This window comes from Protomyctophum bolini (genome assembly GCF_963924005.1).
Source record: "Protomyctophum bolini genome assembly, chromosome: 6".
Taxonomy (NCBI): Eukaryota; Metazoa; Chordata; class Actinopteri; order Myctophiformes; family Myctophidae; genus Protomyctophum; species Protomyctophum bolini.
The window spans coordinates 15714090-15740698 of NC_137867.1; the positions used below are offsets into that span (position 1 = coordinate 15714090).

At 41.5% G+C, this 26609-nt stretch overlaps 3 protein-coding genes across 3 annotated transcripts; all 3 read left to right on the forward strand.

Moving 5' to 3' along the window:
• Positions 1-164: 164 nt before the first annotated feature.
• On the forward strand, positions 165-16887 carry letm2 (leucine zipper-EF-hand containing transmembrane protein 2). Its single transcript, XM_080766589.1, has 11 exons — positions 165-439; positions 1245-1313; positions 2937-3462; positions 5769-5912; positions 9988-10125; positions 10955-11158; positions 11970-12089; positions 12734-12859; positions 13253-13345; positions 13452-13520; positions 14349-16887. The coding sequence occupies exons 2-11, from the start codon at positions 1267-1269 to the stop codon at positions 14403-14405; spliced, it is 1524 nt and encodes a 507-aa protein (XP_080622715.1). The 5' UTR covers positions 165-439; positions 1245-1266; the 3' UTR covers positions 14406-16887.
• Positions 16888-18174: 1287 nt separating this feature from the next.
• On the forward strand, positions 18175-23210 carry prnprs3 (prion protein, related sequence 3). The gene is made up of 2 exons (XM_080765614.1): positions 18175-18248; positions 19894-23210. The coding sequence occupies exon 2, from the start codon at positions 19900-19902 to the stop codon at positions 21373-21375; it is 1476 nt and encodes a 491-aa protein (XP_080621740.1). The 5' UTR covers positions 18175-18248; positions 19894-19899; the 3' UTR covers positions 21376-23210.
• A 2385-nt stretch (positions 23211-25595) lies between these two features.
• On the forward strand, positions 25596-26495 carry LOC308316926 (dynein axonemal assembly factor 1-like; the record flags this gene model as incomplete). Its single annotated transcript, XM_080765710.1, has 1 exon — positions 25596-26495. One exon carries the CDS (start codon positions 25596-25598, stop codon positions 26493-26495), a length of 900 nt encoding a protein of 299 aa, XP_080621836.1.
• Between the last annotated feature and the right edge of the window lie 114 nt (positions 26496-26609).

Consider the following 26609-nt stretch of genomic DNA (forward strand, 5'->3'; position numbering starts at 1 on the left):
CAGAAACACGGATGCAGTTTGTTGTGTTCTGGGCTGTGATTGGCAGGTTGGAGGTGAGTTCTAGTCTGTGATTGGTTCCTGCAACCCGACGCGGCCGACGTAAGCCCACCCCTCGTGCTCTGTGCGCCAACAACATCCACGCATGTTCACTGTGACGGTGTGAGTGTGACCTTTCAGTGCAGTCTGAGCTGCACCGAATGGCACCCACCCCGACGCTTCTAGAACCGTCTTTTTAAAAAGCACACAAAAATCACAAGGAAAACGCTTTGTAAAATGGGTTCGACTATGATCGTATTCGTGGCCGCCCTTTGTGTTTTTCGTCGCGCAACATTAATCGACTGATTGCTTTGAATGGATTATTTTGCTAATTTTCACCGAGAAGCCTTCTTCTTGCTACGCCCAGTCAGCAGCAGCCATAGTTTGGACATTGACGCTGGAGGTAGGTTCCGTCGTCACCAGACTGCCATTTTCCGCTGCGCTAGCTACGAGCTGCTAACCGGCTATGCTAGGGCACATAGGGTACGTTTTTTGCCTTGAAGTGGCTGTTGTAGTAGCTAAAATGATAACAATATCCTGCCTCTGACATCCAGTGCACGCTCAGCCAGAGTTCATTCATATCCCCTGATGTCAGAGATTATACATCTAAATGTATGATGAAGCTCGTTGACACGTGATCTTTCATAATCAAAGGCAAAAATATTTCAGTTTTCTTTAGCTAACCTAGCCTGCTGCGGTTTGCTGACGTTTAAATCGAAAATACAATTCAAACGTTAATTATTCCCCGGTGAGTCGGTGACAGACGTTCGACCAGTGAAGAATAATTTCCAAACATGACAACATCTGGATTTATAGAGTGACTCTAAAACGAATCTTTTACGAGAATCTCCCGACCGAACGTATTAATGTATTGTAAAATGTTATTGAATTTGTATTGTTGTATGACAATAAACTAGGATCTAAAGTTAAGCGGCCCGCGTTGCCACGGTAGGTTACTTATAAACAGACGGCGATGGGATCGTTAATGACATTTGCCTGTTTACGTTGACGGCCACGTGACAACAAGATAGGCGATGTAACTTGTGTGGTGATGTAACGTTTGGTTGGAGGAGCTCACCACGCATCATGACGCATGTCTCACCTCTGCCATACCGACCAAAACAAACACCTGTCAGATTGCTGTTAAATCAAGCGTACTCGCATGTAATTTTTTATGTAACAATGCTGTGTGATTTGTGCTTTAACAGGATACCTCACTCTGCCTCTGCTATGGCAGTTTTTAATGCCCAGGTACTTCTGGCTGTCACAAGATGCAGGTAAGAGATTGTGTCAGCAGTTGCCAGTTTATTGTATTGACAGAGGTAGATATCACTGGAACCGCATTGAAGAATACCGTACTCCCAATAACTAAACACAGTCACTGAGTCACAAACATTAACTCATCCAGTGAGACCAGATACTTAATACTTGCTTAGTGGTACAGTGTATTTTGTGGTCAGTGACCAGTGACATTTCAAGGTAGCTTTTTTGCATCTCAGCAACTGTTTAAAAATCAGTCTCACAAAGACTGAAAGACTAGGTTACTTTACTGAAATAAGATTAAGTGCTTGTTTTTTACTTTGCATTGTCCAATCACTGGGAGACAGATGGGTGTAGTTAAAGACTAGCATTATCCTTTCTACACAACTGACAACTACTGACAGGCATGCCATGTATTGATGCAAGATGTGAGTGTGCAAAAAGAAAGTATTTATTGCCAGTAGGGGGCACACTTGGAATCATATTCATAACCCTCAGGTGTATAGTTTAGGTACTAGCTTGTGGAACTCAAGTTTCAGAGTCTTCATCAGAGATGTAGAATTGTAGATTATTAGTGACTATGACTAGCTTGTGGCCACTGGCCAGTTGTTTTTACATATTAGACATCTTATTGAAACAAAGTTCAAAAAAAAAAAAGACATCTTATTGCAACCTCACCTCACACTGGCTACGTTTACATGAGCAGTTAAATCCCCTTTTCATTCCGAATAGAAGTTCAATCCTATTACACGTTGTCATGTAAACACCTACAAAAACTTAAATCGGAATGATAATGCTCGATGCGATCTAAAAACCATTCCGATGTCACTGGCCGGATTATTCCAATGTCCAATGCGATTGAAAGAAAATTGGACTCATGTATACACTGCTTCGGATGTAAGTTCATTCTTCATTGCATGCTCCAAGGCGGCAAGGCGCTCATATCCAAGGCGCGCCGAGGAGTTTGCACATAGAGCGCGTTATTTCGTGCATTTTGCAGATCCGAAACCCACAAAAAAACGTGGAGCAGCAGCAGATGAAGATACCCCTGATCTGTGTGTGTGTGTGTGTGTGTGTGTGTGTGTGTGTGTGTGTGTGTGTGTGTGTGTGTGTGTTCGTGTTCAACGGTCTCTCACTCATACTCTCTCTCTCAAAAATAACGAGCGACCCGATACAATAATAATCAGTGTGTTGCGTGCCCTGGCCGTGCTGTAGATAATAAAGTACACATAAAAACGAGATGATCACCTTCCCAGCGGAGAAGGGGAGCCGCAGCAGGTGGGGAAAAAAAAGACGGTAAACATCATATGTCCGCCCCTATCCAAACAGCAGCCTCAAAACTACTGCGGAATGAAATGATGGGATTTCAAAGTGTCCTTTCGTCTGACAGTCACAATGAATGAACTGTCTATATTTTATGTGTCCAGCAGATGGCGTAGTTTCACGTGAATTAACATATATCATGTCTTATATCACATGCATGTAAACAATCATTCGGAATGACCATTTCCCATGGAAACGCGCAGCAAAAAACATTACTTCCGAAGTATTTTATTCTGAAGTATTCATTCGGAATGATCACCCTGCATATAAACGCGGCCACTGTTAAGTAATGCCATTTTTCTTTTCACTGTCAACAGGGGATCGTATTTGCTGTCCAAGAAACACAGCTGGTCGTCTCTCTCTTCCAAAGCCTACCTACACATAGAACATACCGGCCATTTATCCTCCCTATACACAGCCAGGATCTCACACATCAGTCACCCCCACCATTGCCTCAGGACCCCCACCTGTCGGACTCGCAGCTCCACCTTGCTAGCCAGGTCGTTACACAACTCAACCGTTTGGTTCCAGGACACAAAAGAAGCATCTGCCACTGCAGCCCAGGATGACCCTAAGGGGTCAAAGAAAGAACCCGCCACCCCTTCGACCCCCACTCAACCTCCATCAGCTCCCACCCCACCACCTGCTGCCGCTGCGGCAGCACCACTGCCTCCGGCTCAGAAGTGGGCAGTGGTGAAAAAATCTATATATGTGAGGATTGTGGATGAGCTGAAACACTACTACAATGGCTTTCGGCTTCTGGGCATCGACACCAAGATTGCCGGCAGGATGGGATGGAGGCTCTTGCATGGACAAATTCTCACGCGCAGGGAGAGGAGGAGGGTAAGAGAACTGGGGGCTGTGTTGCATTTGACCATAATTAGTTAGGGCTAAGTAGATTTTTCTCATCCTCCTACTATGTGAGCACAGCAGCAAGGCCAGGCCCAAGCATGTTGATCAGTTATGCAACGCTCGGAAGTCAATGGAATGCAAGCTATCCTGGAAAATGTTCTGTTCTTTTCTGCCCTCTACTTATCTCTTGTCTTTATACTGCCCTCAGGCCACAGCATAATCGCGAGTCACTGTCTAGTCTAGTCTACTACCATTGTTGAAGGATGTTTAGTAGAAGCAGCTGCGCTGGTTATTCTGCCTTGTCACTGATTTACTCTAGGTGATTGTAAATCAATCCGATGCATTTCATGGCAGATTACTGTCCGGGATGGCATGGCAATCCTTCTAAATGTATTTGTATGGTGGTGTGTTGATTTCCGACAGAGCCTACTGTCACTGTGCCATCGCTGATGGCACCTGACCTTTCGGCCTATATTAAACTCCTGGTGTAGCACATTATGTACTTGGGAAGTCCTGGCAGCTGAGTTGGTTTAGGCATATAATAATAGTGTGCCATGCACTTGCAGGGTGTAAGTTTAAGATCGTGCTGTATACCATGCTATGATGACTTTTATATCAGCTTTCATGTTTTTAACAGTTGTTTACTACGCTAGTATATGCAGTAGCTTATTCAGTTCCACATATACTGTGTGAAGTACATACAGTTGTTTTGTAGTTCTATTCTATCAGAAAGGATTGGTGTAAGATTAAGTATTTTCTCTGACATGCAACTTGTTTCCTAAGGGATTATCAACAGCATGCATGCAATGAACAGCCATCTGAAACCCTGTTCAATCTAAAAAGCAAAGTGTCCTTTATTCTTTCTTAATTCAAATTGTGTATTTAATATATATTTTTCTTTTAGTTAAGCCTCAGACACAGCACATAATAGCCTAGCATATTGATATCTTTTGTTAGTCTCATTCAGTTTATTATGTTCAGTGACAGTTCAAACTTTATTGCCCACCCAAACTATGGGTGCACTGAACTGAATAACATTTCGCTTGGGAACACAAGTGTAAACAAAAGCAGTACAAACAATGAGGAAAGTGCAGACATACTATAATGTTAGGTAACAGATATTGTAACAATATGGAATTCAACAATTGCAAGTGAACAATAATACTTTTTCAAATAAAATATATTTTAGATTTTTTTAAGACAGTCAAGACTGTTTTCCTTTGTTTTAGTTTTGTAAGGGATAATGTCTGCCTAGGTGGTTATTGTATTCACCTTCAGGGGGGTTAAACCCCCTGTCGGTGAATTATCTCCCGACAATCACCACCTAGGCAGACATTATAATGTTTAGCTGTAAATGAAATTGTGTGTGTTTACATGGAGTGGTCAAGAATGGGAATTTAGGTTCTTCTTTCAGCAATGGACACTATTATTCCCCCCACTCCCAGAATAAAGACAGCTGAATATACAGTAGTAGAGTGGCTAAATAATAGCGTAACTGTTGTCTCTGATTACAGTGATGTTCAGTACCAGGAGCTTGTTCTGAAAGTCAAATCAGCTGATGTGGTCAGCTGAGCTGGTTTCAGTTGTGTTCACAAAGCATGAAATAGGTCATTGTAACTAGGCAACTCTCAGGTAGGCTTTCTGGTGATTAAAGTGAAAGTCTCTGGTGGTTGGTGGGACCATAGTGGAGACTGTCTGTTACCTATTTAGACACCTGTTATCCTATTATGTTGTCAATTCAGGTATCACATTTTGTAGCCCTTATTTTCTTATAAGGGCTTATGTATTTTATTATCACATAGATTTTAATTAAAAGGTTGTCTTAACATTTTAAATTGTATTTCAACATTTTGCTATCCAAAAAACATGAATAATGAGCCTGGATTTGAGTACTGTAGCTGTATACATTTCTTTGCCAACAGACATGCCATTGCTAAATTTCAATTGGTAGCGAAAATTTGATTAATTTACTGTATGACAACAATTGAGAAACACAGGCACACCTGCATGCACCACCCAAGCTGTATGACTGACTGCCACGACAGAGTTGTATTTGGGCTATTTTAGGAGGCCAACAGTGCTACAGCACACTGCCTCTGATATACAAATACAGCGCCAAAGCCTGTCATTTTGACAGGATTGGCAAGATTTCACAAATTGCTCACATTAAGTCTTGCTTGCCACGAGGAAACTGAAACTTCACTGGACCAGTAATCCTGGCACCCTGATGCCAGCTACTTGTTGTGATATGTTGACCGATGATACTCATGGCTGTTTCTTTCCAACTCTCTCTTTAGCTTATGAGGACCTGTGCTGACCTCTTCCGTCTTGTGCCCTTCACGCTGTTCATCATCGTTCCTTTCATGGAGTTCCTGCTCCCTGTCTTCCTCAAGCTCTTCCCAGAGATGCTGCCCTCCACCTTCGAGACAGAGTCCAAAAAGGCATGTTTACATATACTCTCCGAGTCAGACTGAGCCCTGAAGCATGACTGACTTCATGTTTACATATACTCTCTGAGTCAGACTGAAGCATAACTGACTTCATGGCTCAAGTCTATCCCCTGCTTACATAACATCAGATAGGGTGAGGGGCGGTGTACTAGTCATAGCTGATGCAAACAGTTGGTCACTCACAGCCATTTGGGACAGTCGCTTGTGACAATGTTATCGTAACACAAATAATGATTAGGAAAACATTGCCTTGTCATATCAAATTCTCAGTGTTCAAGAAATCCTACAATACAGTATTGTATTGCTACCTTTGTAACAATACGCCTTGATATGATTTACCATTTCTATACCTCAAATTTCATATCACATTCTATGTACTGCATTGTATTTCTTCACTTTGACAAGAGATAACCATTTTAGGGATTTTCAACCTCACTCCAACCCATACTGTCCCTCCCCTGTAAAGGGTTAAATCCACTCCAGTAGAAGCAGATGGTTCTTTTCTGTTAGGTTCATTAGTTCTGTCAGATCTGATGTTCCCTGGTCGCTCTAGGAACATGGCTGAGTGACTCCCAGATATGCCCACGTGCTGCTGGACAACAGAGGTGTCTGGCTTTTCAGACACAAGATGAAAAGAGCACTGGTGACTTGTTTTGTAACGTCATGGTCATTTCGCAATGTTGTCAATATTGTCACATTGTGATTTTTCTTATTTTGCTATGAGAAAAATAAGAAACGCCTCTACCACGATTTATTAGTTAAAATAAGTGTTAAATTGCTTTATATATTCTTTCGTTTATGTGGGGGCATTCAAAAAAAATTGGGCGATTTATTATTTTATTATTTACTATAGTCCTACTAGACCCCATAAAATTACATCTGGCCACAAAAGATCACGGGATCTATTAAATGTCAAGGGGGAGGTGACAAACATATTGAGCCTACAACACACAGTATGGCATGATCCCCCAAGTACTCTTCACATTCAGTAGATCCTGTGATCTTTTAATTTCCTGAGGTCTAGTAGGACTATAGTAAATAAAATGTTGTAAAGAAAATCTCTATTTAGGCCCATGTTCGAATTCCCCCGCCCCCTGTCAAAAATAGCCAAAATCGCTAAAACGAAAGAAAGCACTAAATGAAAAACAAAATGAACACTCATCTTTTACTTTCTCTAATAAAAAACAAACTAAAACATGAACCCTGGTTGAAAAAAACTAAAGTTGTCCTTTAAGGAGAGAGAACTCACACAGCATACAGATTAAACAATTGGACCTGGAACACTATGGGCTGGATTTTGAAGGTGCGTTTTACCATGTGGTAATACATAAATTGGCCTCGCTCTGCGCACAATCGTATTATGAAAGCCTTATCGTCCCGTGTTGAACGCACACACATATGGAATACGACGTTGCTGAATATTTTAGCATTGTGGGAGTGTCCATATGTTAATTATTTTCGCTTTGCGCAATTTGCTATTAAGCCCCTTGACCTGCGCATAACGATTAGACGTGGGTCTAGGCACCTCATAAACGCAAAAAGAATTTAAAGCACTGTTTGATTTTACACTTGAGCGGCTCTGGGACGCTGCTGGAGTGTTGCCAAGTCTGTTTATTATAAGCGGCTTCTTTTTCTGTAAAGTTGCTTGTAAATATTGGTAGTTGTGGTTGCTTTTCTTGTTTCTAAAGGTTTCTCCTAATGTTGTTTAAACCAGTGATCCTCACACAGCACATTCCCATGTCAAGGATCCCCAGATTAATGCATTTGCCCAACTTAAGGACGGCTAATACAAAAATGTAATTAAAATGTTACTTTTGAAAATAGCAGATCTACCAGCTCACAATGAATCACATTCATTCATTAAAACTATGAACTCTGACTGCAGGCGGATATATAATGATCATTATAACAATGTGCAAGAAAATATTTAAATTTTCTTTATATTTGTGGACAATCAAAATATGTTTTTTATTTTAATGTGGTGTCATTAAAATTAATCTGGATATAGCAGACTCACTATCTAGAAAATAAAAACATGGCACTTCATTTAAAATAGGTTACAGACCCCTGTTATATGCGCTTATTTTGGGATTATTTTTATAGACCTATTTACTTGTTTCTATGAGACATGGCAACAGCCAGCAAAAGACGCATCCATTCTTTTTGAAAGGTTGAGATTAGAAACGACCATAATTATTTCATTTCTCAACCTTAAAAATAAATAAAAACATCTCCATAATCCTTGAGAGGTTTGCTTTCATACGCTGTATCACACTCGATCCAAGTCTTCTTCAATAAAATGCTACGAGCGAAGACCATACCATCACGGGCATACGCACCACGCATTCAACTCATTACTCATTTCAAATATAATATAATTATAATTTAAATTAAAATATAATTTTACTGGTGTTTCTCAATAGAAACAACTTATTTTGAGGCATAAAGGTGACAGCATGCAGTGCAATAGGAATAATTAACCCAAATGTGACAAAGTCATATGTCATGTCTTCTATGGTGCCAGCCTGAAGAAATGTAATAATAACGATCCCCAAAGTGCGCATTCCGTATGTGACATCAGCTGACTGGTAAAGAAAATAGTACGGACATGTTGATTGGGTAACTCTCAAACACGCCTTAAACACTCCCATGACTAATTCAAGGCCGTTTTGCGCACTCCACGGGGTGTCGAAAGCGCTTCTTAACATGCTTAAAATTGCAATATGACATACCTCACGCCCCCAGCTCATATTACTGTAATAGGTAAAACGCACCTTCAAAATCTAGCCCTATGAATTTTAAGCTGATAAATGGATACTTTTCCCTCATTGGCAGAAGATTGGCCACCCACCTGAAATTGTATTTCCTGTTTATTAAAGATCATAAGAGACCTTCCGGGAAGACCCCTGTTAGTTACTTAACACATTATAGAAATGAGTACTATCACAATACAGTGCTTTAACCTTTTTAACAAAAAACCAAACAATATCACTTACCCCAGTGATTCCCAACCTGTGTGCCACGGCACTTTAGTGTGCTGTTTGAAATGGCCAGGTGTGTGTCGTTTGATTTGAACAAAAGTAGCCTGTTGTTTACATGAGGAGATCACCTACTCTCCTGGCACGTACGTACTGTATAAAAAAAACACTGCTTGCCTCTGTGCGTTCCAGCCTGCTTTTTGCTGTTGTCTTTTACAAACCGACACTGTGTTGTAAAAGCGGCAGTGATGGGCTTACAAATCGCCAGGGCGGAGCTACATACAGCTGAACCCATGTCGAGAAGTAACGGCAGACGAGTGAGACGACACAAGAGAGAGAAGCAGTAGCCAGGTCTTTCATGTTTCATAACGTTCGCTGTTGTCATACCGTGAATTCATAATTATATAAGTTTCTCAAACGTAACTTTCAAGTGAACTTTATGGAAACATTAGGAAGTCTTTCTTGCCTGACTGCCGTGAACAAACATGTGTGATTCACCGTGTCCAGATTGCAAGCAACACAGGCACACATACAACACAGACACTAGCATGCAGTGACGTCAAAAAGTGACTTTGTGTGTGCAATGTGCACTGCATGCACTCAAACTTCATTGATCATACGTGACATGATGAAAGCAATTGTATTCGCATTGGTAGGTCAGGAAATAAAATATATAAATATTACAAATATCTTTGTTAAATAAAACTTGCCATCTTGTGTATATGAGAACAAATATTTTGTTCTAGTTTCAAATGCATTGTAGCAGCTGCGTGTGTGTGTGTGTGGAAAAAGTATATATATATATATATATATATATATATATATATATAAATTATACCCCCCACCTGGGATTTTTTGGCTATGAAAAGTGTGCCCTGGCACAAAAAAGGTTGGGAAACACTGACTTACCCTACCTTTTGAGTTAATAGGTCCACACTACAACCAATAAATCTTCCATTCCATCATTGAGGCAGAATAATGGTGCAGGAGAGGGCCCTGGCAGTGACTATATAGACTTTCCTACACTGTTTATCTTCTCACAACGTCAGAAGTTTAATTCTGAGCTCAACCTGCCTCACTCTCTGCAGGAGGAGAAGCAAAAGAAGGGGCTTGCCGCAAAACTGGAACTGGCCAAGTTTCTCCAGGAGACCATCGCAGAGATGGCCCGCAGGAACAAGGCAAAGACGGAGGACGAGACGCAGCGCTTCTCTACATACGTACAGAAGGTAAAACCAGAATGTTTTACACTGTAGCTCTATGATATTGCCTGGATCATTAACTAGCTAGTCACTAGTAGTGTCTACCAGGAAACGGTTCCCTTTGTGAAACACTGTAAAAGATTTTTCTCAGATGCCTCTCTGTGTTGTTGCTTATCGCTCAGCCATTTATTAACCTGCTGCCTGTGCCAGAGCTAACAGTTGCTGCTCTGCTCAGGCAGAAGAACCCATTCGTTGCTGTTGGGAGGAAACCACCTAACTCAATTCTTTTTCTGCACAAATCAGTACTATTGAACCAATGGAAAGTAGTAAAACTTTAAAACGTTTCAGACAAAACCTCTTAACTCCATTGGACCCTCAAACTGTCTGCTAAAGCAGCTAACTCACGCCGGCGTCTTTGTTTCCACACAGCTGAGTCCATGATGACACATTGTCTAATTAAAGGGGAGTTCCGGACAACCCGTTTTCTTACTGTAATATGATGACCATAATCCATGACCATTGATCACTTGAAATAGCGGAAAAAAGAAAAAAAAAGTCGGTCAAACGCTAAATCTCTTAAATCGTGCGAAAAATATTTTTTGTTTACATCTGTTGTAGAGATAACTCCACAAAGTATTGTCACTCTCTCGATTCCTGCTTACGTTGCACAGCATTTAACCGGTTTGAGCTCGCCTACCTTCTTAAAGCCATGGTGCCCTATATATATTGAATATTTTCGCTACCAACAGTGGTTCATACATACATTTATCATCAGAATTCAGTTAAAAGAAAACCCACTGTGGAACTCCCCTTTAAACCGCATCCATTCAAAGCCGTCTCATTGTGTGTTGCTCAGGTGCGTCACACCGGGGAACAGCCTACCACCAAGGATATCGTCAAGTTCTCCAAGCTTTTTGAGGATGAGCTGACGTTGGAGCACCTGGAGCGCCCCCAGCTGGTGGCTCTGTGCAAGCTGCTGGAGCTGCAGCCCATTGGCACAAACAACCTGCTTCGCTTTCAGCTGATGATGCAGCTGAGAACTATCAAGGCGGACGATGAGGTGAGATTTGGGGCCGTGTTGATGTCGTCAAATTGTTTTATTAACTATTGACTCTTGCCTGTTTCTGTGTTTTACTCTATGGGTGATTTATACTTTGTGCAAAGTGTCAGCTTTACTGCTGTTGGTACTATGACACTTGAATTTCCACCCGGGGTTCAATAAGGGCTTATCTTTATCTTATTCCAATGAACAGTATGAAGAGTTCTATATAGGTATGTCAAAAATATATATATACAATTGAGGTATTTAGAAGACGCTCTTATTTACAGTGGGCAGGATTGGAGGTGGGATGAACGGTTGAGTAGATTGCCAAGAAAACAACAAAGTGCTACAAACTAGGATACCGATGCACTAAATAACATACATGGCATCTGTGGACAAGTTGCCAACATGCAGTACGTAGAGTCAGCATGTTTTTCAGCAGTTTTGGCACTTTTATCGAAACTATCTTTAACTGCAATTCAGAAACATTTAGCTGATAAAATAATGGTTATGGTTGTGGTGGTGTGTTTCTGGGATCATGGGGAGAGGATAGAGTTAGTGAAACGCTGCACAGAGTTGTGTTCAAATGAGGAAGTGCACAGGGTGGAGAACCACCCACACTGGTGTTAAACGTTCTATTGCAACCTGCTCATGCCGCAATAAAGACGACACCCTATGTTTGCATGCTTCTACCAAACAACGTGTACATTTGTTTCAGTTATCAGAACGTCCAGTTTTACATGTTTTCCTTTATCTTCTTTGTGTATTTCACTCCTCACAGCTATTGTCCTAAACTGTATGTGATTCTATTTCCACCCTGTCTGTACAGATGATCATAGGAGAGGGTGTGGCGGCCATGAGTGTGTCAGAGCTGCAGGCAGCATGCCGTAGTCGAGGGATGAGGTCTCTGGGTCTCACCACCGAGCAGCTACAAAAGCAGTTACAGCAGGTTAGGCTTTATGCTGCATTCACACTATAGGTGACAAAGCAACAGGCTACAAGCCAGTGACATGAAGCTACAAACTGTTGCTGACACTTATAAAGAACGTTTACACAAGAACAATATTAATTGGATTGTTTAATTATGTCATAGTGAAGCGTCTTTTTTTCCCCCTTTTTTACCATTTCCACTCCCCTTCTCTCTCCCCACAATTCTTGCTCTGTGCCGTAAATGGAAATGGAATTGCCGTAAATTGGTAGATTGGTTACCATTAATTCTTAATGGTAACCAATTCCCTGTGCTATTTAACCCTACCTGTTTAATCTACACATTGAGTACACATTGAATAACACAGCCGCAACTCAGCAGCAATGTACCTGGGCACACTTGGTCACTTTGTAGATTTGTTCACCGCAGTAAATGCAGCATCGGAACATCAGTTCCGTAGTGTTAAGTTCGTTGATGTATTCAATTAGCCTTTTTTTTCATGGAAAATTATAAAATTTGGAAAATGATGTTTTTATTGCATGTATGAGTAGTTCAAAGAGAATGATAACAGATGTAAATGTGTTACTTCGGATTCAATGGGGTGCAAGATGTGTAATAACCAAAAGCTGTGATCTCAAGTGGCTTCTGTGGTTCTCTCCTGGTAGTGGCTGGAACTTCATCTGAAGGAGAATGTGCCTCCCTCCCTGCTGCTGCTCTCCAGGGCCATGTTCCTGACGGACCTCAAACCTAAACCTATCATCCCTATCATCCCCCCTGTACCTAAACTAGAGGTTTGTTGCACACATACTCTCAGAAAAAGTCAACATGTACAGCCTAGTTACATCTAGTAAGCTGAGGCTGTTCTGCAGTCCCATTAATGTACAAATTAGAGAATCAGAGCAGTGCACATGAAAGTCCAGTGTCGCTTTCAGGCCGATGAGTAGATGGTATGCAGGTCACAGATGTCGAGTACGGTATGTTCTGGCCAGCTCGGTAAACCCATAAGTCATACTCTGAAAATCTCCACTCCTTTCATTGTTCCTGGCTCAGCCAAATGGCCTCTTATTTGTACCCTGAATAATATGACAATAATAATAAAGGCTGCTTTAGAGACTTTTGGTAATGGTACATATCCTGAAACTATCAGACTGCCATATTGTATTGACAATCTTTTGTTTTTGTAGAAATCTAACCCTCCTCCTGTGGAGAATACAGAAGCGACCTCTGCCTCCAGTGACAGACTGGCCGACCCGGCGGTGGTCATCAAAGACAGACCGGTAAGTACACTCCTTTGATGTACCACACAAATACACAGCAACATTTCCAAAGTTCCACATGGCTCTTTAGTTTTATTAAATATTTCTGTCTATTTGTCTGTCCAAGGTAGAGGAGGTGAGAGACAAGGCCCCTGTGCTGTCAGACAAACCTCTGTCTCCTGCTGAAGTCCTTCAGGTAAGTCTGACATTATGAAATTGGATCTGGGCTTCTAATCCAGTTTGTTTCTGCTGCTGGACAATTCATTCAGCTCAGTATGAACCCTTTGGTGTTACTGCTGCTTGCCGTTGAGAAATTCAGACCAGACATGGAGCTAATGTCACCACCTACTGGATCTGTTCTTCCCTGCTTCATTGCAGAAAATAGTACAGTATCCTCTGGGGACTTTCTGCCAGAAAGGGGGCAGGGCATGCCCCCTAAGCTTCAAATAACATCCAAAACTGTGATGAAACGGAAAGCTCACTGTGTCACAACATTAGCTTGTAACGTTCCTGAGATCAGGTTCAATTCCCACAGAGAGTATACTTGACGTCAAAGCATATCCTGCCAAATGTTAGAGAGGGCCAAATACAGACACATGGGGTACGCCAATCAATGAAGTATATAAGGTTTAACTGGTTAAATACCCACATTGAAATTGAAGGCACTACTTTTTTTGTGTAGAACATATAACATACTTTATATGTCTAAATAATATCAGTTGATATTTATAAAGTGCAATCTTCAAAAATATTTGAATTAATCCTTAGGGAAATGATGTGTGAAATTGAAAACCATATATTGAAATTAGAAACTGTACGGAATTCGACACTTGCTACTGTAGGTAATTCAAGACTTTGAGGTTTCATTGTAGCGTAGGTTATACGGCAACAAAAGTAGGTTATGTCCTGTTTTATTTATTTCATGTTTATATCGTTATTACAAGTCCTGTACTGTATTTGACAACATTCAGTTTAAGAGATCTAAAAAGACTGCTGCTAAACTAAACTGTCATTACTTCCACAGGCCAAGGCAGCAACAGATGTGGCTCAGAAGAGCAAGATGAGTGCCAATGGTGTCTAAAGTGTGGCAGGGGTCTGGACTGGATGGAAGACGGACTTGGCCGTGGCACCTAGTGTCACAAGGGGGTGTCGAGGCATCAGACACACGCTAGGCTACCACCTGTGGACAACGTCATGGCTTTCCACCGTTATTGTCCATGGCTATCCACTGTTAGAGCTTTCTCTCACAGCCTTTTTTAAACATCTTCTAATCCTCTAGGCCGGAGTGATGGAAGGCTTGTGGCTTGGCCTGGCTTAAAATGTGGTGTCCCACAACACGGGTGGCATGTCTGAGTCCAGATGCCATGTGGACCTGTGGTCCAGGACTCTTCTCCCCTGCTCTCCATTGTCCTGTAGTAAACCCCCCAGAAGATGTTTTACTGCCAGTTTGACCACATATGCTTTCAGCTTAACTTCAGCAGCCTCTAGTCTGTATCTTCACCCACCATGCTTTCCTAATTCATGCACTCCATTCAGTTGCCACTGTACCAGTACAGGTGGACAGTATATTGTCTGGCTGTGGGATGCAACTGATTTAATGTCCGTGAGGAGATGGCCCAGTCTCGTTAACTGTGTGGATGGCGTCCCCTGTGGTCTAGACTCTAGAGACCATCTCCAAAATCTGCTCTTGTATATTTGTAAATACCCTGTAAAGAAATCTCAGTGTCTGACATTACAGCAGCAGCTGCTTTGTACAGTTTGCTATGCAACTCCATTACGTTCTCTAAAACTAAGCAAAAGTTCTATGAACTTATACCTTTTCAGTTTTTATTTGTTCTGATTGTTTCATCGTTAAAAGTGTTAGTTCAGATTAGTGGTAGTCATCTGATGAGAGATGTTTTTCTGATTGATTGTTGGGACTGCACTGTAATCTCAAGTTATCCACAACAACAAAACTACAGAAACCTCTCATTCCGATGACTTACTGATCTGGACTGGCTTATTTGCAATGAATGAAGTGGCATTGTGTAAGCACTAGAAGCTGTAAATGGCGAGCAAACACGGGTTAATTATTTTGATTGTAAGAGAGTTCACTCCTTAGTCCTTGTGAGAGTCTGCAGTGATGTGCCTCCACCGGTAAGAAACTGAACCGACAATCTGTGTACAATTTGCCTATTTTTTTTTTTGTATCTGAATATACAGTGTATATATTGTCTTTTAACACGACGATGCTACTCCCTTTGATTTGTGGTAATTGAACATTGGAAGAAAAATATATTTGGCGTTACTTGACTGCTACTGGATGGTTCCCATGCCCTTTGTTAAAGCTCAATTCATGAATATGTAATTAGAATTGTCTAATAATTTATTGGAGTAGCATTTAAATGCTGAGGCCACTAATGACAGTTACAAAGTTTTAAAGTTTTTTTTTATTTTAAGTTTGTATAATATTTTGTAATATGGATCTTGAAGAGCTGATATAATGAGTGAAAGGCCAATCTACCCTGTTTAATGAAGCGTTGGCTTTGAAGGTTGTCAATTGAAGGTTTACCACAAAAACGTACTGTATGCTTGCGTGTGTGGTGTGTGTGTGTTTGAAAATGCCTTATCAGAACTATTTTACATAATCCCCCCCCCCCCCTTCATCAGACTAACCATAGCATCCATTGGCACCAGATTCTCACTCTGGATAAAATGTTTTAAAAAAAGCCATTTCCTCCCATATGACCTTGCCCAATGGCGCCTCATGAACATAGGTGTTAAAGTATGGCCATTTTTTTAAATGAAGGGTAAAAGGCTTTGGTTTTATTGCAATTTTTTTTGTATATTGGTTGCACATCCTGCAATTTCATTTTATGCTTGGTTTGAGAATTGTGTGCAGTGCACATTGGCTTTCATGGCAACATGTCAATGGCGCCTAGTTGCATGGATGCACTTTGACCGGTTTCTGTTCTATGGAATCCCACCCTTGTCTATCCTCGATTCCTCTACCATGATCGTCATTGGCAGAAAAGTCACATTTTCTATGTATAGTGCGAGGGAGAGAGGGGTTCTGAGAACAGAAACATGTAAACGGTGACAGTATATTAGCTCATTGTGTGCTGCTCTGCTACCAAATCTAGCCACGTCTCCCCTCAAAGCGTTGTGTAGAATCTATTCTAAATCAATCTATAGGCTAAGCAACAGACTGAGTCAGGAAGTTGGTGTCTTGGTAGGGAGGGTTAAATGCTCAATTTACAACAGTTTGTTCGTTCACAATAACTATAGTCAGACTGAGAAAGGCATCCTGTTTGTGTGTTGCTCTGCATACTTTGTGATGAGTTAATCTGGTTGACGGTTTTCTCACCCTGCCCATTTGATCACTGATGCCGTGTATTGCATAGGCCATTGAACAATATTGTTTTATCCGCACTAGTGGGAGTGATAGGCTGTAAACAGTTTGTATCTTATTTCCATTTAAAAAATGTGTTGCAGTCAGATAACTCATTGGCCTGTATTAAGATAATGCATTGTACCATGTCAAATGAGTATTTGGGAGATTAAAATAATTCACATGAACCCTTTTACTATTGTGGCCTGTATTTACATGTCAACAAGAACAATACATCTTCTATGTAGGCAGCCAATCAATACAACTATAGTCCATTCAAGATTTACTGATCTGAGACTTCTTATCAGTGCTGGTTCTAGGCCTTTTGAGGCCCCAGGCAACATATATACCATTTCAACAGTGTGTGTGTGCACGCTTCGATAACCAGTGTTGGACCTGTAAGGGTCCATTTGGTTGATGAGAAACGATAACTTTTTTTTTCAAAATTTCAAAAACATGGGCTATAACCGTTTTTTTAATTTTTTAATTTTTGTCAAATCGTCAAAAATGATGAAAAACGGCGCGCTATAGTATGCCGTACGATATAGGCTATAGCCCATCATTCTTATGCTTTAGTGTGTTCTGATCTGGACTAGTGTGATGATGGCATATTAGTTTAGCTATGGTTCCTGACGAAAATATACGATATTTCCGTGTTGAACCTTTGTAATGACCCAGTTATGACTAGATTGTCTCCACTGTATGGCCTTTTTTATATTTTTTTGACCAGCAGATGGCGTCATAATTCAACAGTAGTTGAGATTTTGCACAAAAAGCACAGGAAAGTACAGTTCAGTACAGGTCTGCTTTGACTCTGCTATCTTAAATTGGGGTCCTCCATACTCAATTTATTCATGATGAATGATGTTTATCTTCGGTTCTGATCTGGTCATGCCATTTTATTTTAACTTAGGGAAAATATATTTTAGCTTACAAAAAAAAATATTGCATCATCACATCTTGTGACTGTGCAACTGTAATCCCGTAGGCCTGCCGTCTATATATATAGCCAGGCCTTCCACAAACTGTTCTTCTGTGTCACCATTCTTGACACTCAGCCAGGCTAATTAAAACTCTACTCTTGTAGTGTTCCCAGTTCCCACGTGACTTTCCACTCTGACCCGTGTTGCTGGGGGCATACACACGTCAGACCTACACCGAAAACAAACCTGAAACCTCCTCACTGCTCTTATAAAAATCAGATTACGTCTTTTAATAGACTCATTGTAAGACAATAACAATTAGCCAGCTAAAAAGTGTGACATGTAGCTATAATCTGTCCCCCCATGTCAAACAAATGTCTGTGGACCATATGATAAAGTAGAAGCTGTATATCTTATATTTTAAACGTTTTTCCACAACTATAAACCCTAAACAACATATCAATTTCCAAAAGAACGTATGACGTCATCTGCTGGGTCTGGGAATTGTGAATGAAGCTCCGCCCTCTCTGCTGCTTTGATGTTTAATTCAGTGAGGCGGTCAGTTCACAACAGGGCGGAGGAGGTCGGGTGAGACAATTAACAACAACCTGCACTTTGCACCGGACACAAGGTAAGAAAACTCATCTTTGCATGTGGTTTGTTGTTGACAGGTTGGTCCTAACATATTCTATAGTTGTGTTTGTGGTCTCCGACATCAACATGATTAAAAGGAGCAGGTGCTTTCAGAAATAGACCAGACCGTTACACGGACAGACGCCCAAACCATTGCGCCACACGATTCCTCGACCCCCCATTATTAAATCCCGAGGGATGCAGGCTTTTCTTGTGTTTTATCTGTGCTAGTAGTGCTACCTAGAGAAAAACAATACCCATATTTATTATTATAGGCTATTATTAGTATACTATACCTATATGCTTCCAAAATAATTGTTTTCTTTGAAGTGCTCACACATGCTTGATGCTTCACACTTTCATAGAGAATCGCCCATAGCTATAGAATATATCGTCAATATATAGGCTATATAACATACATATAACGTTATTCACACAATCAAATCAGAACACAAATAAGTGTACATTTGCACGGTTGTGTCTTGTGAATTATACTGTAGGCTATAGCGCCATTTTGAATCAGGAAGCCTATTTTATATAGGACGGGTAGTCCTACGGGACCTAGTGTCGTTTAGATGTAAAATTATTATAAATGTATTTGTGCGTCGTGGTTTGTCTGATGAACAGACTCAACTGGAAGGCTATGACAACATAGGCTACAGTAGAACTCAACAGAACAGCATTGCCTGCTGTCTGCCCCCAATTCCCGTATGCAAGCTGCAGGCATTATGCTGCACCAGTGTGGTCCTACAATAGATGGCCTGTGGCATTCCCAGTATAGTGTTAATGAATTACTGTGGATGTGGTTTTCAGCAGATTAAGTGATTTATAAAGATATGGCCCCTTGACAGTTCTGATCACTCCCTGCCTGGCACATAATGTCAGAGAACGTGACTAAGGTTTATATATTAAATTATTGATGCTGTAAAGAGGTACTATAGCCTATACTATGCTGGTCATTTCCACCCTGAAAATGTGCCTAAAACACAGATGTTAAACCAAGGCCATATACTGTACATGAATGAGTGTGCACATTGTTTAGCTATACCCATGCTGCATGCATGAGTCGTCATTTCTACTGTAGCTCATATTATGAGACGTACAGTATGTCCATCCATTGTTTAGGTTTACTGTTAATGGTATATTTAAGCTAGGCTGATGCCCCTTGCATGGGAATGATGCCCGAACAAGGCCTGTTGGGAACGCATGCCTCTCCGGGTATCGTTTCACGGTGCACCTGTTGTCAGATTTTTACTTTTTGGGCAATTTTATTAGAGGATATAACCCTTACAGGTCCATTTGGTTCAATTTGTACACTCTGCATGTCTGTAGACTGTAGACTAATGCATGTGAAACTGGGGGTCCTTGAAATTAAACGAGTTGAGAATCACTGCTAGAGCCGTAAAAATCTTCTCTTATGGGGCTCCCTGGCATATCTTTTCAAATGGGGGTCCGCAGGGCTAATTCGTGTCAATTTGGGGGTCCTTGATATTGAAAAGTTTGGGAAGCACTGAACTACAGGACATTAAATGCTTGCTCCTAAAGGCCAGTTTAAACTTCTTTACATGAGCTATGAACTGGCTGTACACAAGTATTGGTATCTTATATTGTATCCCCTCTCCTCCCATGTTTTCTCTCTGCAGTGCAAAATGAAGTTGTCTACAGTAGCTGTGCTGTGCCTATCTTTGCTTTTGAGCCACACTCATTTCTCCCTGGCAAAGGGAGGGAAAGGAGGCTTTGGGAAGACCTCTAACCGCGGTGGAGGCTCCAACTCCAACCGTGGCACCAGTCGAACCAACCAAGGATCTACCTATCCCAAACAGCCCCCTCCAGCAGGATACCCCAACCAAGGGGGCAACCCCGCTGGTGGTTACCCCAACCAAGGGCGCAACCCTGCTGGAGGATACCCCAACCAAGGGGGCTACCCTGCTGGAGGATACCCCAACCAAGGGGGATACCCTGCTGGAGGATACCCCAACCAAGGGGGCTACCCCGCTGGAGGATACCCTAACCGAGGGGGTTACCCAGCAGGAGGATACCCCAACCAAGGTGGCTACCCAGCAGGAGGTGGGTACCCAAATCAACCAGGCAGAGCAGGATACCCCAATCAAGGAGGATATTACCCTAACCAATACCCAGCTGGTGGCTATGGTGGATATGGTGGTGGAGCTGCATATCCTGGAGGCCATGGATATGGTGGTTATGGTGGTGGATACATGAACCGCAACCCCAACAACCAAATCATGAGCCCTGGCTATGGAGGCAGCTATGGATATGGGGGTCATGGTTACGCTGGTGGTTCTCCATTTTCCCGCTCAGTTCATGGGATGGGTTATAATCCCTCTCAGCAATCCAGAGGGTTTGGGCGCACTGCATTGCTGGCAGCTGGAACAGGGGTTGTGGCAGGGATGGCATTGGGCTATGGACTGGGAAGGTTCCCTCGTCCACCATTCCACTTCAACAGCCATGAAGAGGAGCATTACTATAACCACTACATGTACAAACGATATGGCACCAGGTCCACTGACGACAACGACTACAGCAGGGACTATAAATTTGTCTCACCCCCTGTAAAATATGACAAGTACATGGAAACATGCATGAAGAGGACAGATCTGCTACCCGGAGAAAGTCCACAAAGAAAAAGTGAACCCACCACCACCACCACTACCACTACCACTACCACCACTACAACGACTGCTATCGGTGCCTCAGCCTCAGACAACAGTGTTGGCAACAACACATCAGAGATTAATGGCAACAACACATCAGAGAGTAACAGCTCCACAACGGATAAGCCCCTGACCCCTGCACCGATAACGCCCCAACCGGCAATGGGGCCTGGCGTAAAGCCTCTGCCCCCGGCTTCAGTAGACGTCAGCGATGATGATGACGAAGACACAGTCAGCATTGTGGAGATCGGCTACCCTGCGCTGATTGAGCAGCTGAAGGCCAGGAGGTGTGTGGAGCTCTACATGGTGTACTCTGAGAAATACATGGAGAGGAACGTACCAGGACCCATGGGAGCGGCACCGCACCCGGGGACAAGCCACCTTGGTCTTCTGACTGTGGTCTCCAGCACTGTGCTGATGCTGCTGAACAGCAACATGCTGATGTTGCACTGAGACAAACACAAGAGGCGTTGGAGGAGGGATGGGGTTGTGAGACAGAGAAAGCAGATGCATGGATGAGGAGTGACAATGAAGTGAACGGGGTGGGGTAGGTGGTGGTGGATGTAGACTGCAGTGCATACAATGATTATTTCATTATTCCGAGAGTAGCACAACGATGGCGAGAGTAAAGAACAGGTTGTGTATGTTCACACTCATTGGGACACTTTATATTATGTGTGGTTATATAGTTTTCCTTTTTTTGTTTGTTATATTGTTTATTACACCAGATGTAGGCATTGTAGCCTCTGCACGTGCATGGCTGACACAACAAAGCTGGCAGACTCCATTGCAACCCCCCAAATTTAAATTGAGAATTAAATTAGATCAGTGAGCTGCCCAATCATAAGCCCTTCACTGCCAGTTCCCTTTCCTGGAAGAGAAGGAGCCCATGAACTGCACTGAAATGCTGGAAGTTTTTCATGACCATGGGGGAAATAGGCCCTTTAAATCACATTTAGATAACTGATTTTCTGTGAAAAGGATGCAACAAGATCCTCTCTGGGTTTGTTAGAGTGTCACTCTAGTCTAAACACAGAAGCTTGTGTGAGAACGTGTGCCAATATCTGGCTGATAAAAAGTCTTTGTTTCGTTTAATTGATTAATATTAATATTTGATTAAAAGTTGTTTGTGGGAGATTGTTCTCTCTCTTCCCTGCCTCTCTGTTTATGTCAGTGGGAGAGGGCAGTTAAAGTTGGCTTGCACGGTGCACCTGTGGGGTTTATAAAGGTGCAGTCTGTGTAAATAAAACAGAACTGCAGGGTAACAATGCATCAGTCAGTGAGGCAATGGCAGTGGAGAACTATGTAGTCAATGAGCTGAAAAACTGAATCGTGAATGGTTAATTCATGAACGATCAAAATACGGTAACTCTTACTATGGCTTACATAGCCTGCCAATATGTTAACATAACTGCTTTCATACTGTACCTTCAATTATAATAATATTACTAATACTACCAATTCTATAAGTGTAAATTGTCCATGATGATGCAACATACATATTTTACTGTAGCTTTCAACCGATAACTGGATTATTGTCACTTAATCAGTATAAGGCATGAAGAAATGCAAATTGCAAATCCAGGTTAATTATTTAATACTCATTTTATGTATTGGTAGATGATCTGATGAAGAATGATGCAACTTCACAGAAACCATTGTCCTTGTTCTCACCAAATATAGCATCATTACAGCCATTGACCTTTGACTCTGCTAGTATTGTTAGTAGAATGTGCTTATACTGTCCATTTACCATTACTGCATATCTAAAAACTGAATATTTGTGTACACACATGCACGCACACACCCACACACACACACAGTACGTATATCCACTCCAAGTGGATGTAAACTCTCTCGCCTGATTGTAAATTGTTCTGTAAGTGCTCTTATGTAAGGCTTCTAATGTGCAGATGTTAAACTGACCTGGATCTTCTTGTATTCTTACCCGAGGTTCTGGTTGATGGGTTGGATGTCAAGATCAAATTTTTATATCATGGAATACATGCTGGTTCTATGAACTGAACTGTGTTTTATGTTGTTATGCGTTATGTTTCTACATTAATTGTCTAAAGCTTTAATGTATTTGAGTATATCCCATGTAAAGAAAGGTCTTGTTTGCATTCCACAGGATTTATTTAGTTTGCTTTTACATTCAGAAATGTAAATTCAAGATCCCTTAAAATCAGCCCTGTAACTTCTTACATCTTCATGGTGAAACGTTTGTCAGACTTGCCCCTTTCCCTTGCCTAAAGCTTGGCTTGTTTAATAAACTTCTTAATCCACTATGTGCTTTTCTTGGCTCATTTGTGCAATAAACAAATTAGATGTTTTTGCTGTGCAATGAATTTTAATGGAAATTACTATAAAATTCTACCAAGATAATATTTTGCCCGTTAACATTTTTGGGGTGAGCTGAATACTATTACTTCTTGTTTTGTTTAGGCTTTTAACTTGGGTTATTATTTATGTGAGATGAGATGGGTGAGTAGAGGAGTGGACGAGGGCAGAGGAGGACAGAGTACTCAACCCCAGTAGTACAAATATGACCTGGTCAAATTTACTCCACTACAAGTAAAAGTAGCTCTGTCAAAATGTTACTCAAGTAAGAGTAAAAAAAGTATTCAAGAGTATATGCTTTTAAAAATACATAAATAAATAAAAGTACATTTATTTTGTTTCACAATTACTTTAGGACCGTGTAACTCTTGTTTCAGAGAAGTAACTGAAACCACCTGCGCTGTAAGTGTGTGTGTGTGTGTGTGTGTGGGGGGGGGGGGGTCACACTTTGGATACCAAAACATAGCATATTTATGAAGGACTACACGTGACACCACGGCACTGTTATGGAAACACTAGTTTTTCGAGGTTATTATATGAAGCATGCGTGACAGATTGTCATCACTTCCACTTCCATGGAGTGACTGTTTTCGTAATTAATGCACACTGCTTTGACTGCTGAAATGTGAGCAAACCACTGGGTGAGTGATTTGAGTGTCTTTATAATGAATAATAATCAATGATTACATTGAAGATTCTTATCTGCCACTGCAATTGTCTGCATGGAGAAATAATTATAAAGGAAAAAGAACCAGAAAAGTGCACTCCAGGCCTGGTTTGCAACCCATGCAGGCAAGTCATTCATAGTAAGAAACATACATCACACCCGTGTGAAGTGAGGGGTGCCCTTATTGATACATCTTGATCACATGACTCCAGAGAGTACTGATTTGTGAGGTTTAGACATAGTAGAAAATATTGTCTGGCAAATATGGGCCTATAGCCTATTAGCCTCATTTGGATCCTCACCCTCCGCTAGCTCTGAGAAGAGGTTCCATGTTTGTCAGGATATTCTTGTATAGGTCGAAATGGGTCGAGCCCAAGTGGAGAAAACCATTTTCACAGTATCGTATCCAAAAAGTTAAGGTGAGAGCTACAGATGAAAAATTTGGAGCCTGTCAAAGCCTGTCTGCATCTACTGCTTCCGTAAGATTGCATTGGGAAAACATGGTACTGGCTGTCTTCATAAGCTTCAGGCCAATTTTGAGGACAGACTTACCAGGAGTATGCGCACAAAGTTTCACGCAGATCTGCTTTCTGAAAATATCTAAGAATGTTAAAAGAACGTTGAAACTTGTTTTCATTCAGTAGCAGCAGTGCAGTCTGAGAAATTCTTTTTACATGTGAGATCAGACACAATCAGGCACATGCATCTTCATTTTCATTCATCATGACATTTTTCTATACTGATACATTGATGCCTGCAAGCGAATTCCAAATTTAACTAGAGAAGACTAGGGGCTTGTTCTCGTGTTCTTTCTTTCTTTCTCGCCACTACTGTACATTGTTCTCATAATTGACCACTTTGCTTCCACTCTCTTGTTTAATCTCGCAAACAGTTTGAAGTTCCAGTAGGCCAAGGATGCAAATGTATTTATTTTTTCTTTACTTATCGTATAAAGCCATTTGGGTTTCTTATGGCACCTGCACATTTCTATTATTTTTGCAATATTTTTTCAACAGTATATCTTTATCATTGTGTGCAAATGAACTAAGCTAACCCTTTTCACTGTCTTTTAATGTTTTTATAGCTTTTAGTGTTTATTATTATTTTTCCCTAATAAAGCTGTTTTTATTTGTGTTGTTACCTCTGTAAAGGCCCCCATGTAAAGCATCTTTGGGTACTCCGAAAAGCACTATATAAGTTTGAGATATTACAAACAGTCAAAATGAGATATTTGGGCCTCCATATATGGGCAAGAATGATGTCAAATGATGACTCAACAAATACAGCTATAAAGTGCTTTAGACAGCTGACTTAACTATTATGTAAATAGTGAAACACGGGAAGGGTCAACAGAGACCAGGACAATACAATGGCACCTGAACAACTGCTTGATGCTAGAGATGCTGAGGATCTAAAGGATTCTTCTGAAGATGGAAAGGACTCCACAATGAATCTGGTGATCACAACAGTCAACCCAGACCATTTACAACAAAACAGTATAACTGAAAGTCAACAACTGCTTGAAACTGGGGATGCCGAGGTAGTAAACAATTCCCCTTCCATAGATAGTGAGGACACCAAAATTAACAAGAAACACCAGACCACGGCAGGAGTCAACAGAAACAATTCAGGTATCAGCAAAAGAATAAAAGATACATGGCCAAGAATGACCAAGGAATTTCTGAAGGACCATTGCGAGAAAAACAAACTTTATAGGACACCTTACCTAAATGACACATTATACTTGCACTTCAAAGGTTTCGACCAAATAGAGAACTTAGAGGAGTATACAGGACTGAAATGTCTTTGGCTGCAGAGCAATGGCCTGCGACTCATTGAGAACCTGCAGGCTCAGACTGAGCTCCGTAGCTTGTTCCTGCAGCAGAACCTTATATCCAAGCTAGAAAACCTTGAAAATCTGAGAAAACTTTACACACTGAATGTTGACAACAATTTCATACAAACCATAGAGAACCTCTCCTGCCTCCCTGAGCTGAATACTCTGCGTATTGCCCACAATAAGCTTGAGATGAAGGCGGATGTGGAACACTTGATACATTGTCCCTCCATCAGTGATCTTGACTTGTCCCACAACTCTTTGAAGGACCCAGACATTTTGTCTGTGTTTATGTGCATGCCACAGTTGCGAGTATTAAATCTGATGGGAAATGACATGGTGAAAAACATCCCCAACTACAGGAAGACGATGACTGTACATATCAAACAGCTCAAGTTCCTTGATAACCTTCCGGTGCTCCCTGTAGATAGAGCATGTGCAGAGGCATGGGCCGCAGGTGGTCGGGACGCTGAGCGCAAAGAGAAGGAGTCATGGCAAATGCGAAAATGGAAGAGAATGCAAGATGCTATCGATGCCTTGAAACCCATCCACGCTAAACACGAGGAGAGACGCCGTCTCAAAGAGCTAGAAGAGAGAGGGCTGACCGAGGCCTCCAATACGCCAGGGTCTCCCAGTGAGTGTAGCGAAATCCAGGATATGAGCTCATCACAGGCTTCTGTGCAGGATATCCTGGATTCTAATGAGGATGATGATTTCCTACAGAAATAGAGAGTCCGCAGAAGAACCACAAGATAGGGGAAAACTCAAGTCATTATTAGAAGAGTTAATTAGCCAGCAGCAAGAGAATAATCTCAAAGGCAGAGACATGAATTTACTGTTCAA